General features: G+C 39.2%; 1 protein-coding gene across 3 annotated transcripts in view; it reads right to left on the bottom strand.

The window, feature by feature from the left end:
- The window catches only part of EXOC6B (exocyst complex component 6B), a 379,256-nt gene that overhangs the window by 232,305 nt on the left and 128,250 nt on the right, over nucleotides 1-18,701 (bottom strand). For all 3 annotated transcript variants that reach the window (XM_075066684.1, XM_075066685.1, XM_075066686.1), the window contains exon 6: nucleotides 4,981-5,157. In XM_075066684.1, coding sequence (XP_074922785.1) covers nucleotides 4,981-5,157 — 177 coding nt within the window. The remainder of the gene's footprint in view (nucleotides 1-4,980; nucleotides 5,158-18,701) is intronic.

Below are 18,701 nucleotides of genomic sequence, written 5' to 3'. Positions count from 1 at the left end.
CCTTAGATGCAAAGTCATCCCTGGGCAAATTTAAATGCTCAAGTTCTACGACTCTAGGATAAAGATGCCAGTCTCCCTGGTCTAACACACATCTGCTCAGCCAGTCTGCCCTGATATTGAGCTTCCCATTGGCCTGCGGGGAGGAAACATACCAGATTTGTTTCTCTATTAAAGGATCTGGAATCTCATCTTTCCTCTCTTTTTGACCACCAGGTCTTTTGAATAGAGCCAGGGAGGACAGGATAGGACAGGACAGGACAGGACAGGACAGGACATGACTTCAATCTGGAGAAAGCCAATTCACCGTGAGAGTGTGTGAGGTCTTTGCCCCTTTTGAATATGGTCTGCAGAGCTTGCTCTCTCTCTCATCTAACTGAAGAAAGGAGAGTAAACACCAGTCTATACTGGGACACATCTGATCACTGAAGGGAGGCTCTTGTGCACTAACTTCTCTCTCTGCCATTAGTTCACATTTTGCTGGGGAAGGGAGGTATGTGCTCTATTTGGACTGAGCACCCCATGTGGGTGAAGAGTCAGAATAATCCTTGGGAGCAGAAAGGGCCCACTCTGAATGAGAAGAGTGAAGAATACCCAATCTAGCCAAGACTGAGTAATTCACAGAGGGTTTTGAAGCACGACATTAGGAGTCAGCTGCATGGGACATTTCTGAGGAATAAATCACCACCACAATATGTCCTGGCCACCAGACCTACTTCCCAGGGAAGGGAGATCCCCACTGAGGAAAGCCCAAGGGGAAACACCCCTGTTTAACTTTGAAGACAGATGGATGAATGGCTGGAGATGAGTCCTGAGGCCTCTCACCGTCCTTCTCCCAGGCTGTATCAGTGTCTGCCAGGTTGGCCTCTTTTCAAAGACTAGCTAGAGGTCCTGGACTGGCTTTTGTGCTGAACCAGGGCTGCTGCTACAGACGGTTTCAGTGGCCTTTAGTCTATCTGCCCTTACTCTACTGTTCCCTGCAAGGGAAAGGGCTGTTTAACACTTCTCTTGGCTTCTTTGTCAGTGGTGCTCTGTTTTTCCTTGAGAGAGGTAAGCCTAAAACAGTCCCTCTGGGGAGAAAGTGATATGGTGCAGAAGATGCAGAGCCCCCCTATGCACTCCACAGGGTGGAGGAAGAGAAGTGCAAGAGGAGAAAATCTTCCTTTAAGCCTATTTCCTTGGCTGTCTGTCAGCCAGGGTTCCTTCTTTTTAAGGAAGCAAGGTTGGGACAACCCACCAGAGTGCATCAGGAGATGGTGGCTTCATACAAAACAAGCCAGGATTGTTTATTCACCCTTGGGGTTTTTAGCCCTAAAAACAGCCAATTAGTTTGACCTGAATTTGGAAAATCCAATCCGGAATCCTGAATACCCTAAACTCAGCAGCAGGTGGTCTGATTTCCACCTGCCTGCGAGCGTGGAGACAAGAAAAACTTAGAGGGCTCTACAAGAGGAGTGGCTTTCAATGATTAACAAGTGTGACTGTCTCCAAAGCTGCAAGCAGGCTGAGGATCCAATGCTAAGGCCTTACTGAAGAACATGGTACTAATATTTTACTCACGTACAATTCCCTAGAACATTTAATGGTTTCATTTCACGGTGCTCCCTTCCAGATGAAAACAGCGGTATCTGCACCAATAAACTATTGTTTCCTTTCCAAAGAGCATCCCCACCCCCCACCCCCAAGTGGAAGAAATCTGATTGAGACAGTTAAAAACACTTCCTTTGCCTGCCCCTAAGAAACTGTTCTCTCCAAGGAGCTAGTGAGGAAACAACAAACAGGAGCTGCATTTTATATTCATGCTTTTTGACTCTACGCAAACTGAATAAACTATTTCTTCACTTGCTTCTGACAAGGCGTCTAGCTCCTGGCATTTTCATTAGCACTATCTCTGGACACATGTCTGTTTCACTACTGATTTCATCACCAAGGACAGCAACTACTCATTTATGCTCTGAACCTTGTTTCTGCAAAGACATTAGTCTTGTTGCCAATTTAAACCAACTACCTTCCAAAAGGTATCATTAAACCAGGAACGAACGCTTATTTACTAAGAATCTGGAAATGAAAGATCTCTTCAATCATCCATCATTCAGCCAATGTAAGACTATTCCCTACTGTAGGTTTACTAGTGTTCTGCCAGTCTAGCATTTAATGTGCCAAGAAATGGAGCTGCCACCACTTCCTCTGAGAGACTATTCAACTACATAATAAATCAAACTGTTGGGAAGTTTCTAAGTTCAGCCTAAATTTTCCTTTTCCTTAATTTCATCCCTGTCTCCTGATATCATAACACTAGCTTTGCTTTCCTAAGTAATTCCTCTCCCTCCTTGATATTTACAATTTGCAGATATTTGTATGCTGCACAGGTCCTGTGCCCATTGTGGCACATTAGTCTCAAATTCTTCAGCAATATCAACCATTTTCTATAGGGCGCTGGTGTCTTATTCTGCAGCCAACTGAACATTCCACAGCAGAATGGAATGCAGACAACTATTCAAGAACATGAAGGTTGAGGGAAATCAAATATAATGCGTATATTTACAGGTTTGTGTTAGTTTCCTAAAAATGCACCTTCCCTATTCATTCTCCCTATGTTTAACTTCTGCCCAATTTCTAATTTGCAGTGGAATTGAGTATTAGCGCAACATAAAAAAACCAGAGGGTCTTCCCATAGCTTTGAAGATCACTGTATTACCCTACCTTCTCACTGCTATGAAAGGGCTATGGCTCTGTTCTGCTTCCTGGCTGCTGCCATGCAAGATATGATGCTTGCTTATATTTATACAGAAGCGTGAGTAGGCCCAAAAAATTATTTCCTAAAAGCAAGCTTCAAATAGTCAAGCAAGACCCGGTAAAATATGAGTAAAGTGAAGTGAGACAATTCAAAAGCAAGCTGGAGATAAGTTAAGGCACAACCCCAGATCATGTTGTAAACATGTTTTGGTGCTATCTGGTTTATACAAGTGTTTGAGTCAAAGTGTTAATATTTTGGAAAATGCTATCTAGACTGATAGCTATTGGCATGGTATTTACACAGATACTAATTAAGATTATGTTTAATGTTAAATAACCAATGGGAAAGAAAATATTTAATTATGATAATATAGATATGGTAAAAGGTTGATTCAACATTAACTAATTAAGGGGCAATATTGTAATTAATTATAAAAAGGGTAGCAGGCAAATTTTAGATTAGGCATGCCATCCACTGTCAAGGTCCCTTAGAGAAAGGATTATACCCATTCTCCTCATTTAGGGACCAATCATCCCTAAACGCATCATTTCATCTCAGAATGTGAGTACCAGTGCAGCGTATGGTTAGTTTGTAATGGCTGTTTGCTTAACTACCTATTTTATAGTAAACAGAGTTTTTAATTTTATTACTTACCATGTCATTCACAGTCCTCCACTAAATTATCTGTAACCAGGGACTTAGGGGTGGGGAAGCAACAGGAGATTATGCATTTCAGGAGCAAGGGCCAGAAAGATTGTATATTACACAATACATTTTACATTTTCTAGTGGCAATAACTATTAAACGTAAATGGAGCTACACCAGCAGAGAATGTGTCTCCTAACAGGTAGAAAGAAGCAGCAAGAGATTCCAAAACACTGAAAATTCTACTATGTGGCTCAAGTTTTTAATGAACCAGAATCTTTATAATCAAGTTATTTAAGCCTCTGATCACAGAAAATGTGTTTTCATTGTCAGCCAATACATACATCACAGCACAATTCCACAAAGGCCAAAGTATCTGTTTAATGGACTTTTTTCCTTCTTTCAAATTAAATGGCCATGGAAGACATCAGACTATGACTCCTAATAAGTGAAAGACTGGAGGAACCATCTGTCATAAGTAGATAGGTAAGGTAAGGGTTAATTTTCTTTTGCCTGTAAAGAGGAACCAAACACCTGACCAGAGGACCAATCAGAGAACTGGATTGTTTAAAAGTCAGGGGCGGGAATTTGTATACTGAGGGTCTTTTTTGTTTCCTCGGCTATGGGTAAACAAGCTTTTCTTCTAACTCCATCTTATCTAAGATATTCTACTAAAAGTCTGTGAGTACAAAGGGAAGCAAAGTAATTCGGCTATGAGGAGCTTTGTGTTGTATTTACTGTGTGTGATTGCTGGTCTATTTAAATTGGCTATTTTTTAAATCAGACTGGGTTATTCATATTTTCTTAAGTAGGAGCCTGTATTAATGTTTATACAAGTTATTATTTCTGTATTTTCTCTCTTTCTATATAAAGCTTTCTTTTTCAAAACTTGTGGAAGATTCTTTTTCTAGTAAGGCAAAGAAATTGAAATCTCTGTACCAGGTATCTGTCTCCCTCACGGGAAGACAGGAAGAGGGAAGGCAAAGCCAAGCTGTTGGTATTTTGCATCTCAATTGTCCTGAGGGAATAGAACGCTTATCTCTTGGGAAGCAGAGAAACAGGTTTCTTGGTACTCGCAGGCTAGACCAAGAGGCAAGCCTGGGAAGGAGGGGGGAAGGGGTTATCTCTCCTGCTTTTAGACTCCAAGGGATTTGGAATCTGGGGGTCCCCCCAGGGAAGGGTTGGGGACACCAGAGAGAGGAAAGGGGGGTCAGGCCCTATCAATTCCTGACCTGGTGGCAGCCTATCAGATCTAAGCTCGAGATTAAGCTTAGAGGACTTTATGCTAGTACCTCATATCTGAACTCTAAGGTCCAGATTGAGGAATTATACTATGACACCATCTCTAGTACAGAAAAGGGTAGTTCACTCTGTTCTCATTTAATTTTTGTCCTCTCCGCTGGATTGCCAACTGAGATGTGGTCCATAGCTCACTATGAACCACACTGAGAACCAACTACTCATTTCATATAGTCCACTAAACGTCCTTCCATGATAAAAACCAACGTAGGGCAAATATGAGCTGGCAAACTGGATGTGAAATGTCCCATTTACAATCCCCTGAGCCATTCAATCTCCTGGCTTTTATATTATACGTGTACCTCTTCATCATCATCCTCATCTTCAACATCCAGGATCCCTGAATCCTGTTCAGACATGGGGCTAGTGTTTTTCACCTCCAGATCTGAGCTTGCACAGACATCTTTCTTATATTTCTTTCCACCACCTATTCTGGGATGCTGAGATACAATATTATCCAGGTTTCTTTGCTGCTGGGCCTAGAACAAAAGCAGATTTAAAAGTTACTGATGACATTCAGTGATTTATTAGTTTGGATCAAAAGATGTAATTGTTGAGAAAATGCTACAAATTAGACAAAAACCAAAACAAAACCCTCCACACTTGATGGAACTGACAATTTATTTAACATATTTTCTAACCTAGATATTCCAAATAAGCAAAAGACTCATTTCAAAACTGCAGGTGATTATGTAATAATGAAAACAATATCATGACCGTTCACAAATCACAATTCCAAACCCATCATGCTGCCATATTGATCTATTTATAACACTGATGGAGAGATATTAGACCACAGGCCATGTGGTGACTGTCACAGGATAAATTAAAGGGCTGACTTAACTGTTGGATCATGTGTTCCTCTATTCAACCCATGTTAACAGAAAACCCTCCACATCTGGGCCCCAGAGATTCCTGAAAGCATTTTGTGGTACCCCAGGAGAATGTAATTGTGCACTGTTCATTTACACGATCTGTAAAGGTACTCAACCGAAATTCTCTCAGTGAGATAATAACCAGGATTCAGGACTGGAATGGATGACCCAGTAGAGATCCCTTCACAGGAAAATTGCTATATGGGTCTATGATCTTGATCCATAGGCAGTGTTACAACCAAAGGTTTGTTTCTAGGGAACGATGATATGCCAAAAAAGCACACATCTACTAACCTGAAACTGGGTATGGATTTTCTTTTTATTAGTGAGCGTAATATCTGTGAGAGACAGGTAAACTGCTTAGTCCCAAATGCCAAAATATGTTGGAAGAGGGCTTAAATTTGAAATTCAGAACTGAGATTATACATAGGTGTTACACTGTCCTATACACAACTGCAAAGCCCTGTTTAATCTGCCCCCCAAAAATGCCTGCCTTGCAGTAGAAGAGCTGATGCTATAGATGTGGACTGATATCTTGCTACAAGTAGAAGTATATCAAGTATTGCCTAAACATGAAAAACATGTTGAGATATACTGGACTCTCCAGAATGTCTTTCCAAAAATCTTTTTTTTTTTTTTACCCCTTAAAGTGCAGGTTTTCCCCCTTTCAGAAACAGATTCCCTCATATCTGCACTGACTCCCTGTGCCACCTTTAATTTCAGCTGATACCTAAGTATTTAACTGCTTCTCTGAACCAGTGAAAATCCCATTGGCAACACATCACGAATAGGTAAGAAGCAAACAGAGCACTCTTATTTATTCTGAGTAACTCAATACACTGAAACTTTGGAGACAGAGGACCACAGAACCAAGGTTTCAATTGCTAGTGACAGTAAGAGTGATATGCACTCTACATTAATGCAAGAGCCATTGGAAGGGAAAGGAGACATTTAGATTATTTTTGTTTCTGCAATGGGGGAGAGAGAACAGAAGGTTTCCAAAATCCAAGTCTGAAGGCATATGCTTTAATGAATGCATTTTGTAAAAGAGTGCATGGATGTAAACTTTCTCTTGCACTGTTTCAACACCGAACATTGCAGCAGTGTGATACTGTGAGAAACAGGAAAGTGAACATGATTAGAAACCAAAAGATTAATTTAATCTATTGCCATTGCCCAAACTGAAAGAAAAATTAGACAGCAAACAAACTATGTAAATAGCGAAAAGTAAATTAGAGGTTTAAATTTTTTGCTTTTAAACATCTAAGGTGTCAATATCACAAGTAAGAAATTTGTTTTTAAAGTATGATTTTTATTTTGACAGCATCTCTTTAATGTCAGCTCCTTTTTAACACCTGGTTGTGCAAAAATTTGCCACAATCAGAAATAGGGTTATTTATCCATATTAGAGAGATAAGGATCTTTAAAGCCCACATAGTCACATGCTACATTACTTTATATTTGATGTACAAAATACACCAAGATCTGCTTTATGTCACAAGACTGACATACTTTTATGATGTACATATATGTAACACAATCTACTCGTTCTTAATAGATAAATACAACCATTCAAATCAAAGGATTTAAAAAAAATAATCACCGTTGGCAATAAACATCATTGCATACGAAAGCAGAATGATGGAGTTTAATGCTAAACGCCTGGGAGCTACTTATTGTACTGTGCAGTAGCACAATCTTGACCTCTAGTGGTTGGAAAGCAGCAGAAAAAAATAATTAGGTTAAGCTTCAATGAGAAGAGAAAATAATGGCTAGGCTGAGATGAGCAACAAACAGCAAAGAGACTATTCTAAAGAGACCTAAGAACGAGGCTCAATGACAGATTTTAGCAAGACTGTCCCAGGCAAAAAGTCTGTTCATTAGAATTGCACAAGAGAAATCTTCCCAGTGGTTGCGACACTTCAAACATGATGAACTGGGAAACAGAGTGGCAAATTCTGCACCAAAGTCTCTAACTCCAGAAGCTCCACTCCATATAAACCTATTGCAACATCATATACCAAGGATTAGGACTCAAAAACAGAATAAGCTTTTGTTCTTTCCAGCGTTCAAGCAAGATAGATTCTGGACTTGTTTCTGCTCTCAGATACGCCGATTCAGGCCAAAGCAACTCATCTGAAGTGAACGAAGTTATAAAGTGAACATAATGTAAATGATACCAAATTCAAGCCTAAGGTGTCTATGAAAATCTGCCAGGTGTATAGAATCATTTTTCCTCTTGCCCTTTTTAAAAAGAGTATAAGCAAAATGTTCTCCCAACACAAAGAAACAGTAGTCTTTAAAAGATCCTAAAATGGGTGGTTCAAAGAACAATTGTATAGGAAATAAAGTAGTGACATTGGTCATGGGAGAGAGGGAAAAATAACTCAATGGAGTGAGCATGCTGGAGGTAAACGAGTTTGTACTTTCACCCTCTAAGCTTTAAAAGTATTCAGTAGGTTTTAGCATATGAAGCTGAAATACAGAATTAATGGCAATATTACTCAAAATCTCTCTGAACAGAGATAATGTGATATTCCCTCCCACGGTACACCACTTGTAGGTGAATTTTATTTTTATTTGGACAGAGTGCAGGTATTGATTATTTTTGTTTCTATGCAAAGCATATTTGTTAATTAGTGAATTCTAGATAGGTCTGAACCAAAATCCCACAGCCAAACATTGTGTTTCTAACAAGAGCCGCCAAACACCACAGACCTGATTATTCCTAAACCTGGGAGTTCTGAATCCAGATCTGAACTCTAGCCTTCCTGAGGTTCAGGTTGTTTAGGTTCGGCCTACTAGAGAAAAAGGAATTTCAGCAATGAATTTAAATCCAAACCCAGCTCTGAGGTTCTTAATGTGGTTTTAGTTCAGGCCAATCTTTATTAAAGAGTATTTCTCCTTGTATTCTCTGTTCTACCACTGCAGATCCATGAAGACTATGAGCATCTCGTCATGTAAGAAGGAGCTGTATGCTTTTATGAATTACACACAAGTCTCCGATAATAAAAAGAAAAAGCTATCCCGTGCTACATTAACTAACTCTTACGTCCTTCACTTGCACCAAGAAAACAAAAAACCATCACATACAAAAGTTTGAGAACCACTGGTATAATATACTGGTGACCCCTTTCACATAGCAAGCCTCTGAATGCGACCCGCCTTAAATATACAAAAAAGTGTTTTTAATTTATAACACTATTATAATTGCTGGAGGCAAAGCAGGGTTTGGGGTGGAGGCTGACAACTTGTGACCCCCCCATGCAATAACCTCATGACCCCTAAGGGATCCTTACCCCCAGTTTGAGACCCCCTGCATTACACCTAATGAAAGCAACACAGCCATAGCTGATCACTATGAAGTACATTCCCTGTATTGCTATAGCGCTTGGTCTTGCTAAAACACTGATCTGATGCTATGTTAGCTTGCATTTCAGCTATGTTAAAGGCATTCTTACAGAAATGCTAAAATGAAGTTGAGAATTAGTTCAAAATGCTCAGATCCAAAAAGCAACAGATTCTCTTAAGTCTGTAATCTAGATGTTACACTCAAGCTCTATAAAGTGCATGCCAGAAAAAATTATTTGCTTTATGTGTCTGTGGGGTTTTTTTTATTTTGGCAAGACAAAAATTGGACTGAAGTGACCTGTAAGTGAGAAATATCAAATCTTCTTTAACTTCTGCAAACTTGGGTGAAGTCACCAAGGTTTCAGTTTCACCTTGCGTGTGAGAAAACCAGGGAGAGGCCCAGAGGAAGCTGCTATGAAGGAGTGTGAGCTTAACTGCCAAGGAACTCCGCTGCTGCCCACACCTTATACACACATGCACATGCGTGAGCACATACCCTTCCTGGGCTCTGGCAGGGAGAAAGCTGTACAATATGTTCGACATTGCACATAAAAGAAGAAAAATGACCTGCATCAGAGGCACATTTGGATTTTAATGCTCTGTTTCACATAAAGGCATCTGTAGGGAGCCCAATGAAGAGGCACACGTTAGAAACCACATCAAAGCATAAGCGACACTCCAGCATGACCTCTGAAAATTGGCCTGGGGCCAAGGTGGGGAGGCCCTCAAAAAAAACCCTTACCTTTTGGTGTGGTTTACATGAAAGCAAGCGCGTTTTTCTATTATTCTGTAAAACTGCCTCTATTACACAGAACTATCAATCTCTTTACTCTCTGCTTAATGTGACAATAAAAGAGAGGGAGGTTAAGAAACAAATGTCTGTTCACAATGCACATTAAATTTAATAATCCACGTAGTTTAAATTCCCTTTAAGCACAGTCATTTTCATCTGCTCACAAGGCTAGTGCAGGGGCAGGCCAATTTCATTTGTGCTTACCAACAGCTGTGCAACTGACCTGATCAGGCAAACCCCAGTCCTTCTAAAAAGAGCACCTGTTGGGGGAGGTGGGAACTGGATGGCTTGGGTAACGGGATACAGAGTCTACCGCCCCTAGGTAGCAGGATCAAATCTAGGTCACTAATGGTCTGAAACAGGTTGGAGGTTTCTGTTCAGTTCCACAGCTGGCAAGTGTCCAGCTAACTAAAAAGCACTCACACAACTGACACTAACAATCCTCCTTGTTGGTAGGTTGAGAGAGACCACAGATTTAAAAGACAAGGAAAATAAGCTATCTTCCCATTCTTAGTGCTTGTCTACACTGGGAAGCTATTGCCAAATAAGCTCAGGTGTGAATTTAAAGCACAAAGCACTATTCCTCACTAAATCCCAATATGGACACACTCATTCTGCACTGATTTCCTTTTCGCAGCTTGGCTTAAATCACTTCCAAAGTGGTCAGCTATTCTGCAATTGTCATTCTTGGCTATTTCTCCACGTCCACAAATATTTACAGGTGACATCTCCCAGCCAGAGTAGAGCAGTGTCCAGTAGTGCTAAATTCTCAATGAAGCTGTAAAAGGAGAAGGATAGTTTCCCCCACCTCCTCCCAACACACACACATATCACCCTTAACTAACAGTTCATATACAAGTCTTCACATTCTGGAGTCCAGCCTTGTACTTTTAGTTTCCAGATCAAACTCTCATGAAGAGTAAGACTGCAAGTAAGTGTAACTACCTGGGAGATTTACAATGAACCAATGAGTAGGGACATGCTGCGTGCCAGGCCATGCATTCCTTTATTCTTTGCCTGACAAGGACCTAGAACGTTTTCCTTTTCAAATATATCAGCAACTTTAGGAACTAACTGTTTTAAACAGCAACACACATTTTTTTTGTATTGATTTGCCAGCGCTGAGGGCAATGCATATGCCTCATCTTCACTCCCATTGCTTCCACCCATCAATGAAACTGACAATGTTTACTTTAAAATAAAGAATCTAATTAGCTCTTTCCTGAGGAGATAGTAGATATGGCCCAGCAAAGAATGATTTATTATTTAAACATGGCTGAAGTATTGTTGTGGTTAGCTTTAGTGGTTTTGATTAGTTACTGAACATTTGCTGCTGTGATTGTTTTATAGACTGCTCTAATGGACTGAGATGTAGAACTTTAAAGAATCTCTCTAGGAATGGAATACATATTCCTTAAAACAATATTAAAAAAGCAGACTTGCTACAGGGGAAGAAAAAAGAAAGTTAATAAAAAATGACAATGTAGCTGGCTCTCTGCCAAAGAACCATTTGAAAGTTATAAAATCACTCTCAGATCAGATCAAAGCGTGTATTATTACTGCAAGGTGTAAACTCAACACATCAACACAACTTCTGTTAAGTTTCAACCAAAATCCAGTCACTTGTCAGGACGCTAAGAGTTTTTGCTTATCTGCTTTCTCAGTGCTAACTGGTTATCACAGAGCGCAATTTGTCCAAAGTAAATCTGACAAAGTTCACCATCAGTGCAGGAAATGGGGCCCAAGAACGTGATTTTTACTTGATGCTTGGTCTTAAGAAAAAGTTTGAAAACCCTAAATCTCTGAAGAGAGAACACTCTCCAATATTTCAATGTTAATACCAAGAACAGAGTTTCCTGCAAGTTCCCACTCTCCTCTCCCCAGTAACGTGACCACCACACCCTCACCCACCCTCATTGCTGAAATTGAGATTGTGACATTGATTCAAGTATGATGTAATAAATATGCACTCTTCGTGTGATAACGTAGACTTACTGGATCAAGCATGAAACTGACAACCAAGAATTCTTGAGTTCTCTTCATAGCTCTGTTACTTACATCCTTCATTCCCTTGAGACAGAGCGAGGTTAAAACACTTGCCCATCTTACCCAGGTATAAAATATGGTTACTACTACACATATCCTCATAGGGTGTTAGAAGGATTAACTAGTTTAGGTTAGTCAGGGTTATGAACATTTAAAGCTCTTTATAACCACTGAATACTGCTAACCTGTTTTCTGGGACACCTACTATAGTACAGTAAGTGGAGAGAATGATTCTAATAAAGATTCACTCAATTGCTAGCTATACTCCACAGAGAATATATCCTATACTAAAATGATAAACTCTCAGCCAGGAGAAGCAATCAAGTACTATAGGTCAATACAGAATGGAGCTTAAAGAAAAACAGGTTTTTAAAAATGAGTCCTTTCTCAAAGCAGCAATGGAGATTTATACCCATTGCTGATCTGACCCCAAGAACGAGCCACCTGAATGTGTGTATCAGAAGTAACTAAGCTAATGTTATGTATGTTTATCATACATACGCAGAAGGAAGAGAGGAGTGGAGAATTAGAATTAGTTTTCTGCATAAATGAGCAGACCCAAAACAACAGTGGATGCAATGCTTTATCAGGTTTCTCAGACACATGATTTAACAGGAATAGAATTTGGTTGCTTGAGAAAATATCCTGACAAATGTCAATATTCAGATCTTTGATTTTTTTTAATCCCCAAACCTCTCATTGTTGCCTTATTACCCAAAGCAAAATAGCAGAGTGCTCAGTCAAATAACTATGAACGTTAATCACTCACTAACAATTTCGAAGTTCATAATCAAAGATGTTTCTGAGCATAAACAGCTGATGAAGTCTCCTGCTCTGTGCAACAGTGTTTACTCTGCAGCAGTTGTTAGTACCGTCTTTTCATAGAACACAGAGCATGCAAAAATGCACAATATCTTTGCTGAGATTTAAATTATGGCTCAAGGCATATGTGAACATGTTTTTCCTGTATCTCAGTCCCAGTTAAATTCATCAGAAGGATCAATACATAAAAATAATAAGAGCAACTAGATAATCTCAGCAAAAAAATGGTAACCAACTCAATTATCCCTTTCACATAAAAAATGGTTAAGTTGTGCCAGAATAGGGGTATGTAACAGCTTCTGAATTAGGAGAGATTAATAAAACTAGGACTTTTCAGCTTAGAAAAGAGACAACTGAGGGGGGATATGATAGAGGTCTATAAAATCATGACTGGTGCGGAGAAAGTAAATAAGGAGGTGTTATTTACTCCTCATAACACAAGATCTAGGGGTCACCAAATGCAATTAAAAGGCAGCAGGTCTAAAACAAACAAAAGGAAGTATTTCTTCACACAACTCACAGTCAACCTGTGGAACTCTTTGCCAGAGGATGTTGTGAAGGCCAAAACTATAACAAGGTTCAAAAAAGAACTAGATAAATTCCTCGAGGACAGGTCTGGCAATGGCTGTGAGCCAGGATGGGCAGGGATGGTGTCCCTAGCCTCTCTTTGCCAGAAGCTGTGAATGGGGGACAAGGATGGATCACTTGATGATTCCCTGTTCTGTTCATTCCCTCTGGGGCACCTGGCACTGGCCACTGGCGGAAAACAGAATACAAGGCCAGACAGACCATTGGTCTGACCAATTATGGTCGTTCTTATGCTTTTACGCAGATATGGAAAAGCAAGGATGGGTAAAGCGCTTTCTTCTCTATAAGGAGCTATCAATAGCCTTGTAAGTACTTCTATATTTGAATGTGCTCCTGATGGGACAAATGTAAATGCCTTTTTTATTAGAACTGTTAAAAAGAAAAGCTCCAGACAGGAGGTCTGTTCTTCAGAGATTGAGGGCAATAGAGTAAAATCTAAATTCAAAGGCTGAAACTCTTTCTTTAAAAGGCTACTGAGGAAACACACTGCCTCCCTTCCACAATCCTTAGGTCTTGCTGTGGTCTAAACACTCATATTACACAGTGACTACACCTAGACACTGAAACTTGGCAGCAGGCAGTCAAAGTATGACCAAGGCAATTTATTTCTCCAAAGTTAGTATTCGAAGAGAATCCCAAGTCTTGGAGCAGTGCTCCTGAGACTGAAATCCTTAAACCTCAACATTCAGAGCCTTTAGGCAGTTCCACTGGAAATGGTATGTGCCAGCCCACACTGGTAAGAATTACTCTTGCCTCAATCATCTTTCTTTAGGATTGTTAGTACAACTTATGGGTTTTCCATTAAAGTTACCACTATTTAGCAATTGTAAACTTTTGAAAGAACCACCATAAGATTTTGTTCAGAGTTATGAACAACCTACATTCCCAAAGTGTTTGTAATGCTGAGTTTCTACTGTACTCTATGTAGATATCTCCACTTGCAAATTGGGTGTATGAAGGCACAGAGGTTGAGTGACTCATCCAAGGGCACAAAGCGAGTCTGTGACAAAGACAGATTTAGAACTCAACAGTTCCCGGGTCTTTGCTCTGTGGTCATTTCGATAAATTACTCCAGCCCTCAAAAAATGTTTTGCTATTCAGTTAAGTGTTTCTCATATCTTGGCCACTACTGGTTTTGCTGGTTTTTTTTTTTTGGTTTTTTTTTAAAGCTGACTTTTCTCTGAGATCTTCAAAACTGCTAAGCTTCAAACACCCTCTGTGTGCCTTGTCTAGGACTTCACAGATAAGTTTCCTTTCAAGATCCTGTTTTTGTTTCCATTTGTCAGTCTGGGTTTTGTTCTTTCTTTAAAAAAAAAAGTCTGAGAAACTGGCTGAAGACAATATTTTGCACGCCTTTCTTGGACAGTCCTGATTACCCTGGGACAGAGAAAGATATGTCTGGATATGAGAACTATTCAAGGATGATGCCTTGAGAAGTAAAGTCATGCACAAAATGCACGAGATATTGTCTGGCCTTTCCCCAAGGCAGTCTACAAGTTTGATAAGTGAGCACGGAAGTTCTGGGAGGGAGATATTCTTCAGCATAGTTAAGTAAAAGTTCCCACAGTCTCTAGATTTTGTGTCAGAGATCTTATGTGATGATCTGAGAACAGGTTCCATAGCTGGTTTTCAGATGCATCAAAGCAATCTGCAAACTACTATGAAATTTAGCCAAAAGGATGGATGATGATCTCTTCTGGCCTCGCACCATGAGAATTCAAAATTGTGCAGGATACATACTCAATAATGGCTCCTGGTATAACCTTGTTAATGTCTTTCCCTCACCTCTGCATTAGTGGTTCATCAGCTCCACGAATTGCCCAGCTGAGGCACCTTCCCAATGTCAAGCCCATTAATAGCTCCTAGTGCCCTATTTGCACTGAATCTTAGAATCATAGGACTGGAAGGGACCTCGGGAGGTCATCTAGCCCAGTCTCCTGCACTCGTGGCACGACTAAGTATTATCTAGACCACCCCCGACAGGTGTTGGTCTAACCTGCTCTTAAAAATCTCCAACGATGGAGATTCCACAACCTCCCTAGGCAGTTTATTGCAGTGCTTAACCATCCTTGCTGCAATTTAAGCCCATTGCATCTTGTCCTATCCTCAGAGGTAAGGAGAATAATTTTTCTCCCTCCTCCTTGTAACAACCTTTTACAAGTACTTGAGAACTGTTATCATGTCCCCTCTAAATCTGCATCTCAGACTGTTTATGCATATTCTTTTGCTAATTGGACTCATTCTCAGTGCTTTTAGCCTCAAATCATATAAATGTCAAATACAAGCTTCAGCTGTGTGTCAAACCACTTTTTACTGTCTTCACATCAAAACTGGATGTCTTTCTGGAAGATAAATGTTAGCCAAACAAGTTGCTGGAGGCTCAAGGGGTAACTAGGTGAAACAACGGCCTGTGTTATGCAGGAGGTCATACCCAATTATCTAATAGTCCCTTCTGGCCTTCAACTCTATGAATCTACGGAAGAGTTATATAACTCAGATTTTATACTACACTTATTTGAGGTGAAAAAAATATTGTATACAAAGGAGATGACAACCACGGTAAACATAAATCACGCACTTCTCTTTAGGCATGACAAACTTTTGGTTACAATAACTATTCCCTAATTGCTACAACAGCCATAAATTGGAAAAAATGAATTAAAAATACAGAGGAAGAAAAATAATGAAGGAAATAAGGAGCAGGCTGACTACGAGGGATGTTTCTCCAAGCAGGCTGACTACAAGGGATGTTGAGTGGCATATTATGTTTTTTCATTTAAAAAAAATTTCACGTAGAAGCAGCTATATGAAGCTATCTGAGAGCATTTAATTTTTGTTTGGCTCATTTCTTTTCACTTAAAATCCACCAAGATTTTTAAATGAAAGGTAAAATATCTTGTTAGACACACCTATTTTCTAAGCAATCATTCTGAAAGTTTAAATAATTTGGCTTTCTGAGAAGGAACACTGGGAGGAAAAATGGCAGAGCATTCGCAAAGATTACTGCATTACACAGCACAAACCCATGCTCTCTCCAAACTATCCAGTCATTTAAACTTTCAAAAAACAGTCTCTCCAAGAACGTATTTGTACACTCAACATTCTGGACAACTGTCTGCCATATCAAAGGATGTTTCCAAGAGAAACTTTTTCCCTAAGTTTGTTATTGAGCATAATCATTTGTACTTCAAATATTAAGGTATTTTTTAATTATGCAACATTGTGAATACATGTGAATAACTCAAGACTTGAAATTAACTCAAACTGCTCTTGTAAATTAACTTCAAATTTATCATAATTTCTCCCCATTCAAAACTTTTTTAACACTTGTTGAAGAATTAACGGGAGCTATTCACATTAAAAATATATGTACAGTTCACCGTCTATCCACAAGTTTCAATAATTCTCATTAAGAATTACAAAATATAAATGCCAGAGTTATTTACTGAACATGCTCTGCCCTCTACAGGCTAATCTGGAAACAGTATAGAGAATTATATTTAATTATTTCGACAACGCCACAGGTGTGCCTAGATCTTCATAAATAAGACAACATAATTCCTGTCCTGAAAAGTTAACTCTTTAACCCTGAAGAGATTTTAAAGGGCTATTATATATCTGATTTATTTTCTTGTCTAGGTAAGTAATTACTTTCCTTTTCAAGTCACAAACATTTCATTAAAGTATTAGAACTTCTACCATCTACAATGTGCCTGAAATCTTCTACCAAAACACCTCAACATGAAAAGTTTCTACTCATCTGGACTGAAAGCCTGGCTCCATTGAAGTCAGTGGGAATTTTGCCATTAATTTCAATGGAGCCAGGATTTCACTCCTGATATTTAGTTTTGCGGAGTATTAAAATATGAGAGAAATATACAAAATATAAACCAGATCAGATCAGAGGCTGGGCAAAATCCAATCTATTTTACAATTCTACAGTGTCAAGTTAAATCCCCCTCTTGTCCCACCTCAAACAATCCAGACTGTCATGAGAATAGTACAATTACAAATGCAGTATACACTGACAGAAAACTGATAGAATTAAAAATACTGTACTGCGATCCTAACAATGAGTAAGATCCTATCTCACAAGTATTCTAGCTATTCATCTTGTCAGTACCTCCATTTTGGCTCAAACAAGAAATTAGTCCCAGTCCCAAAACATGATGATGTTACATTTGGCCACTTTTTACTTGTGCTAGGACTATAACACGGGTTAAAAAGTACTTCAAAAAAGCATTATATGCAGTCATTTCAATCATTGGTGCTACTTCTAACTCTTCTAAATTTAGGCATCTAAATAAAATAGCCTGACTTTCAAGTCTCCTGAGTACTTTCAGATCCCACGTGACTTCCATGGTATTTGTGAGCGCTCTGCACTTTTGAAAGCTAAGGGGCCTTAACAGCAATTAAGAAACGCCATTTTGCGGCACTGAGACATAAAGTGTTTTAGCTATTTTGGTTGTCTCAGTCAAACTTGGCTGTTTCCTGCCAGTGCTATTTAAAAGATAAAAAAGAAGAAGAATACAGTCTGAACAAAGTATTATATGCATTTCTAGTTCATAAAAACAGCTTAAAACTCATGAGAACATGACTATGCATAAAAGAAATATATCTCTACAGATTAAACACATATTGCATTCACTAACTACAAGATATTACCATATCACTTATTGGGGTTTTTTTTGTTTGTTTGTTTGTTTTTAAGTGTAGTTGTTATTTATTACCTTTACAAGACTAATGGTGAAGCGGGTTTGGGTTAAGCTGTGACAGCCCAAGATTGAGTATTTACAACTTGGTATAGTCAGTCTTCATAGCAAAGAGCAGCGCTAGCTTGGATATGTTGCACCCTCCCAGTTTGTGACCAATGTCTACAATAAAGCCATAGAATTTTTGTAATGCCAATAGTGTGCTCGGTCCTTTATAGATGAACACACACATTTTCAAATCTGTGTATCTTGCCACTTTCCTAACTTATCTTTCAGCACGTAAATAAAAGTAGCCTGTTTTTCAAATCTCCTGAGTGCTTTTAGCCTCTGAATAGCTTCAGTGGTATTTGTGAGTGACACTATGTTTTAAACATACAAAAGCAAATACTTCTTCACAAAATGTACAGTCAACCTGTGGAACTCATTGCCAGGGGATGTTGTGAAGGTCAAAAGTATAACCAGGTTCAAAAAAGAATTAGGTAAGCTCATGGAGGATAAGTCCAGCAATGTCTACTAGCCAAGAAAAACAACCCACAAAACTACAGACCAGTTAGTTTAACTTCTGTGCCAGGGAAGATAGTGGAGCAAGTAATTAAGGAAATCTGCAAACACTTGAAAGGTGGTAAGGTGACAGGGAATAGCCAGCATGGATTTGTAAAGAACAAATCGTGTCAAACCAATCTGACAGCTTTCTTTGATAGGATAACGAGTCTTGTGGATAAGGGAGAAGTGGTGGATGTGCTATACCTAGACTTTACTAAGGCATTTGATCCAGTCTCACATGATATTTTTATTGATAAACTAGGCAAATACAATTTAGATGGGGCTACTATAAG

Source organism: Chelonoidis abingdonii, chromosome 5, assembly GCF_003597395.2.
Source record: "Chelonoidis abingdonii isolate Lonesome George chromosome 5, CheloAbing_2.0, whole genome shotgun sequence".
In the NCBI taxonomy this organism is placed as follows: domain Eukaryota; kingdom Metazoa; phylum Chordata; order Testudines; family Testudinidae; genus Chelonoidis; species Chelonoidis abingdonii.
The sequence above is the reverse complement of the archived record's forward strand: the minus strand, read 5'-3'. Positions and strand labels throughout refer to the sequence as shown.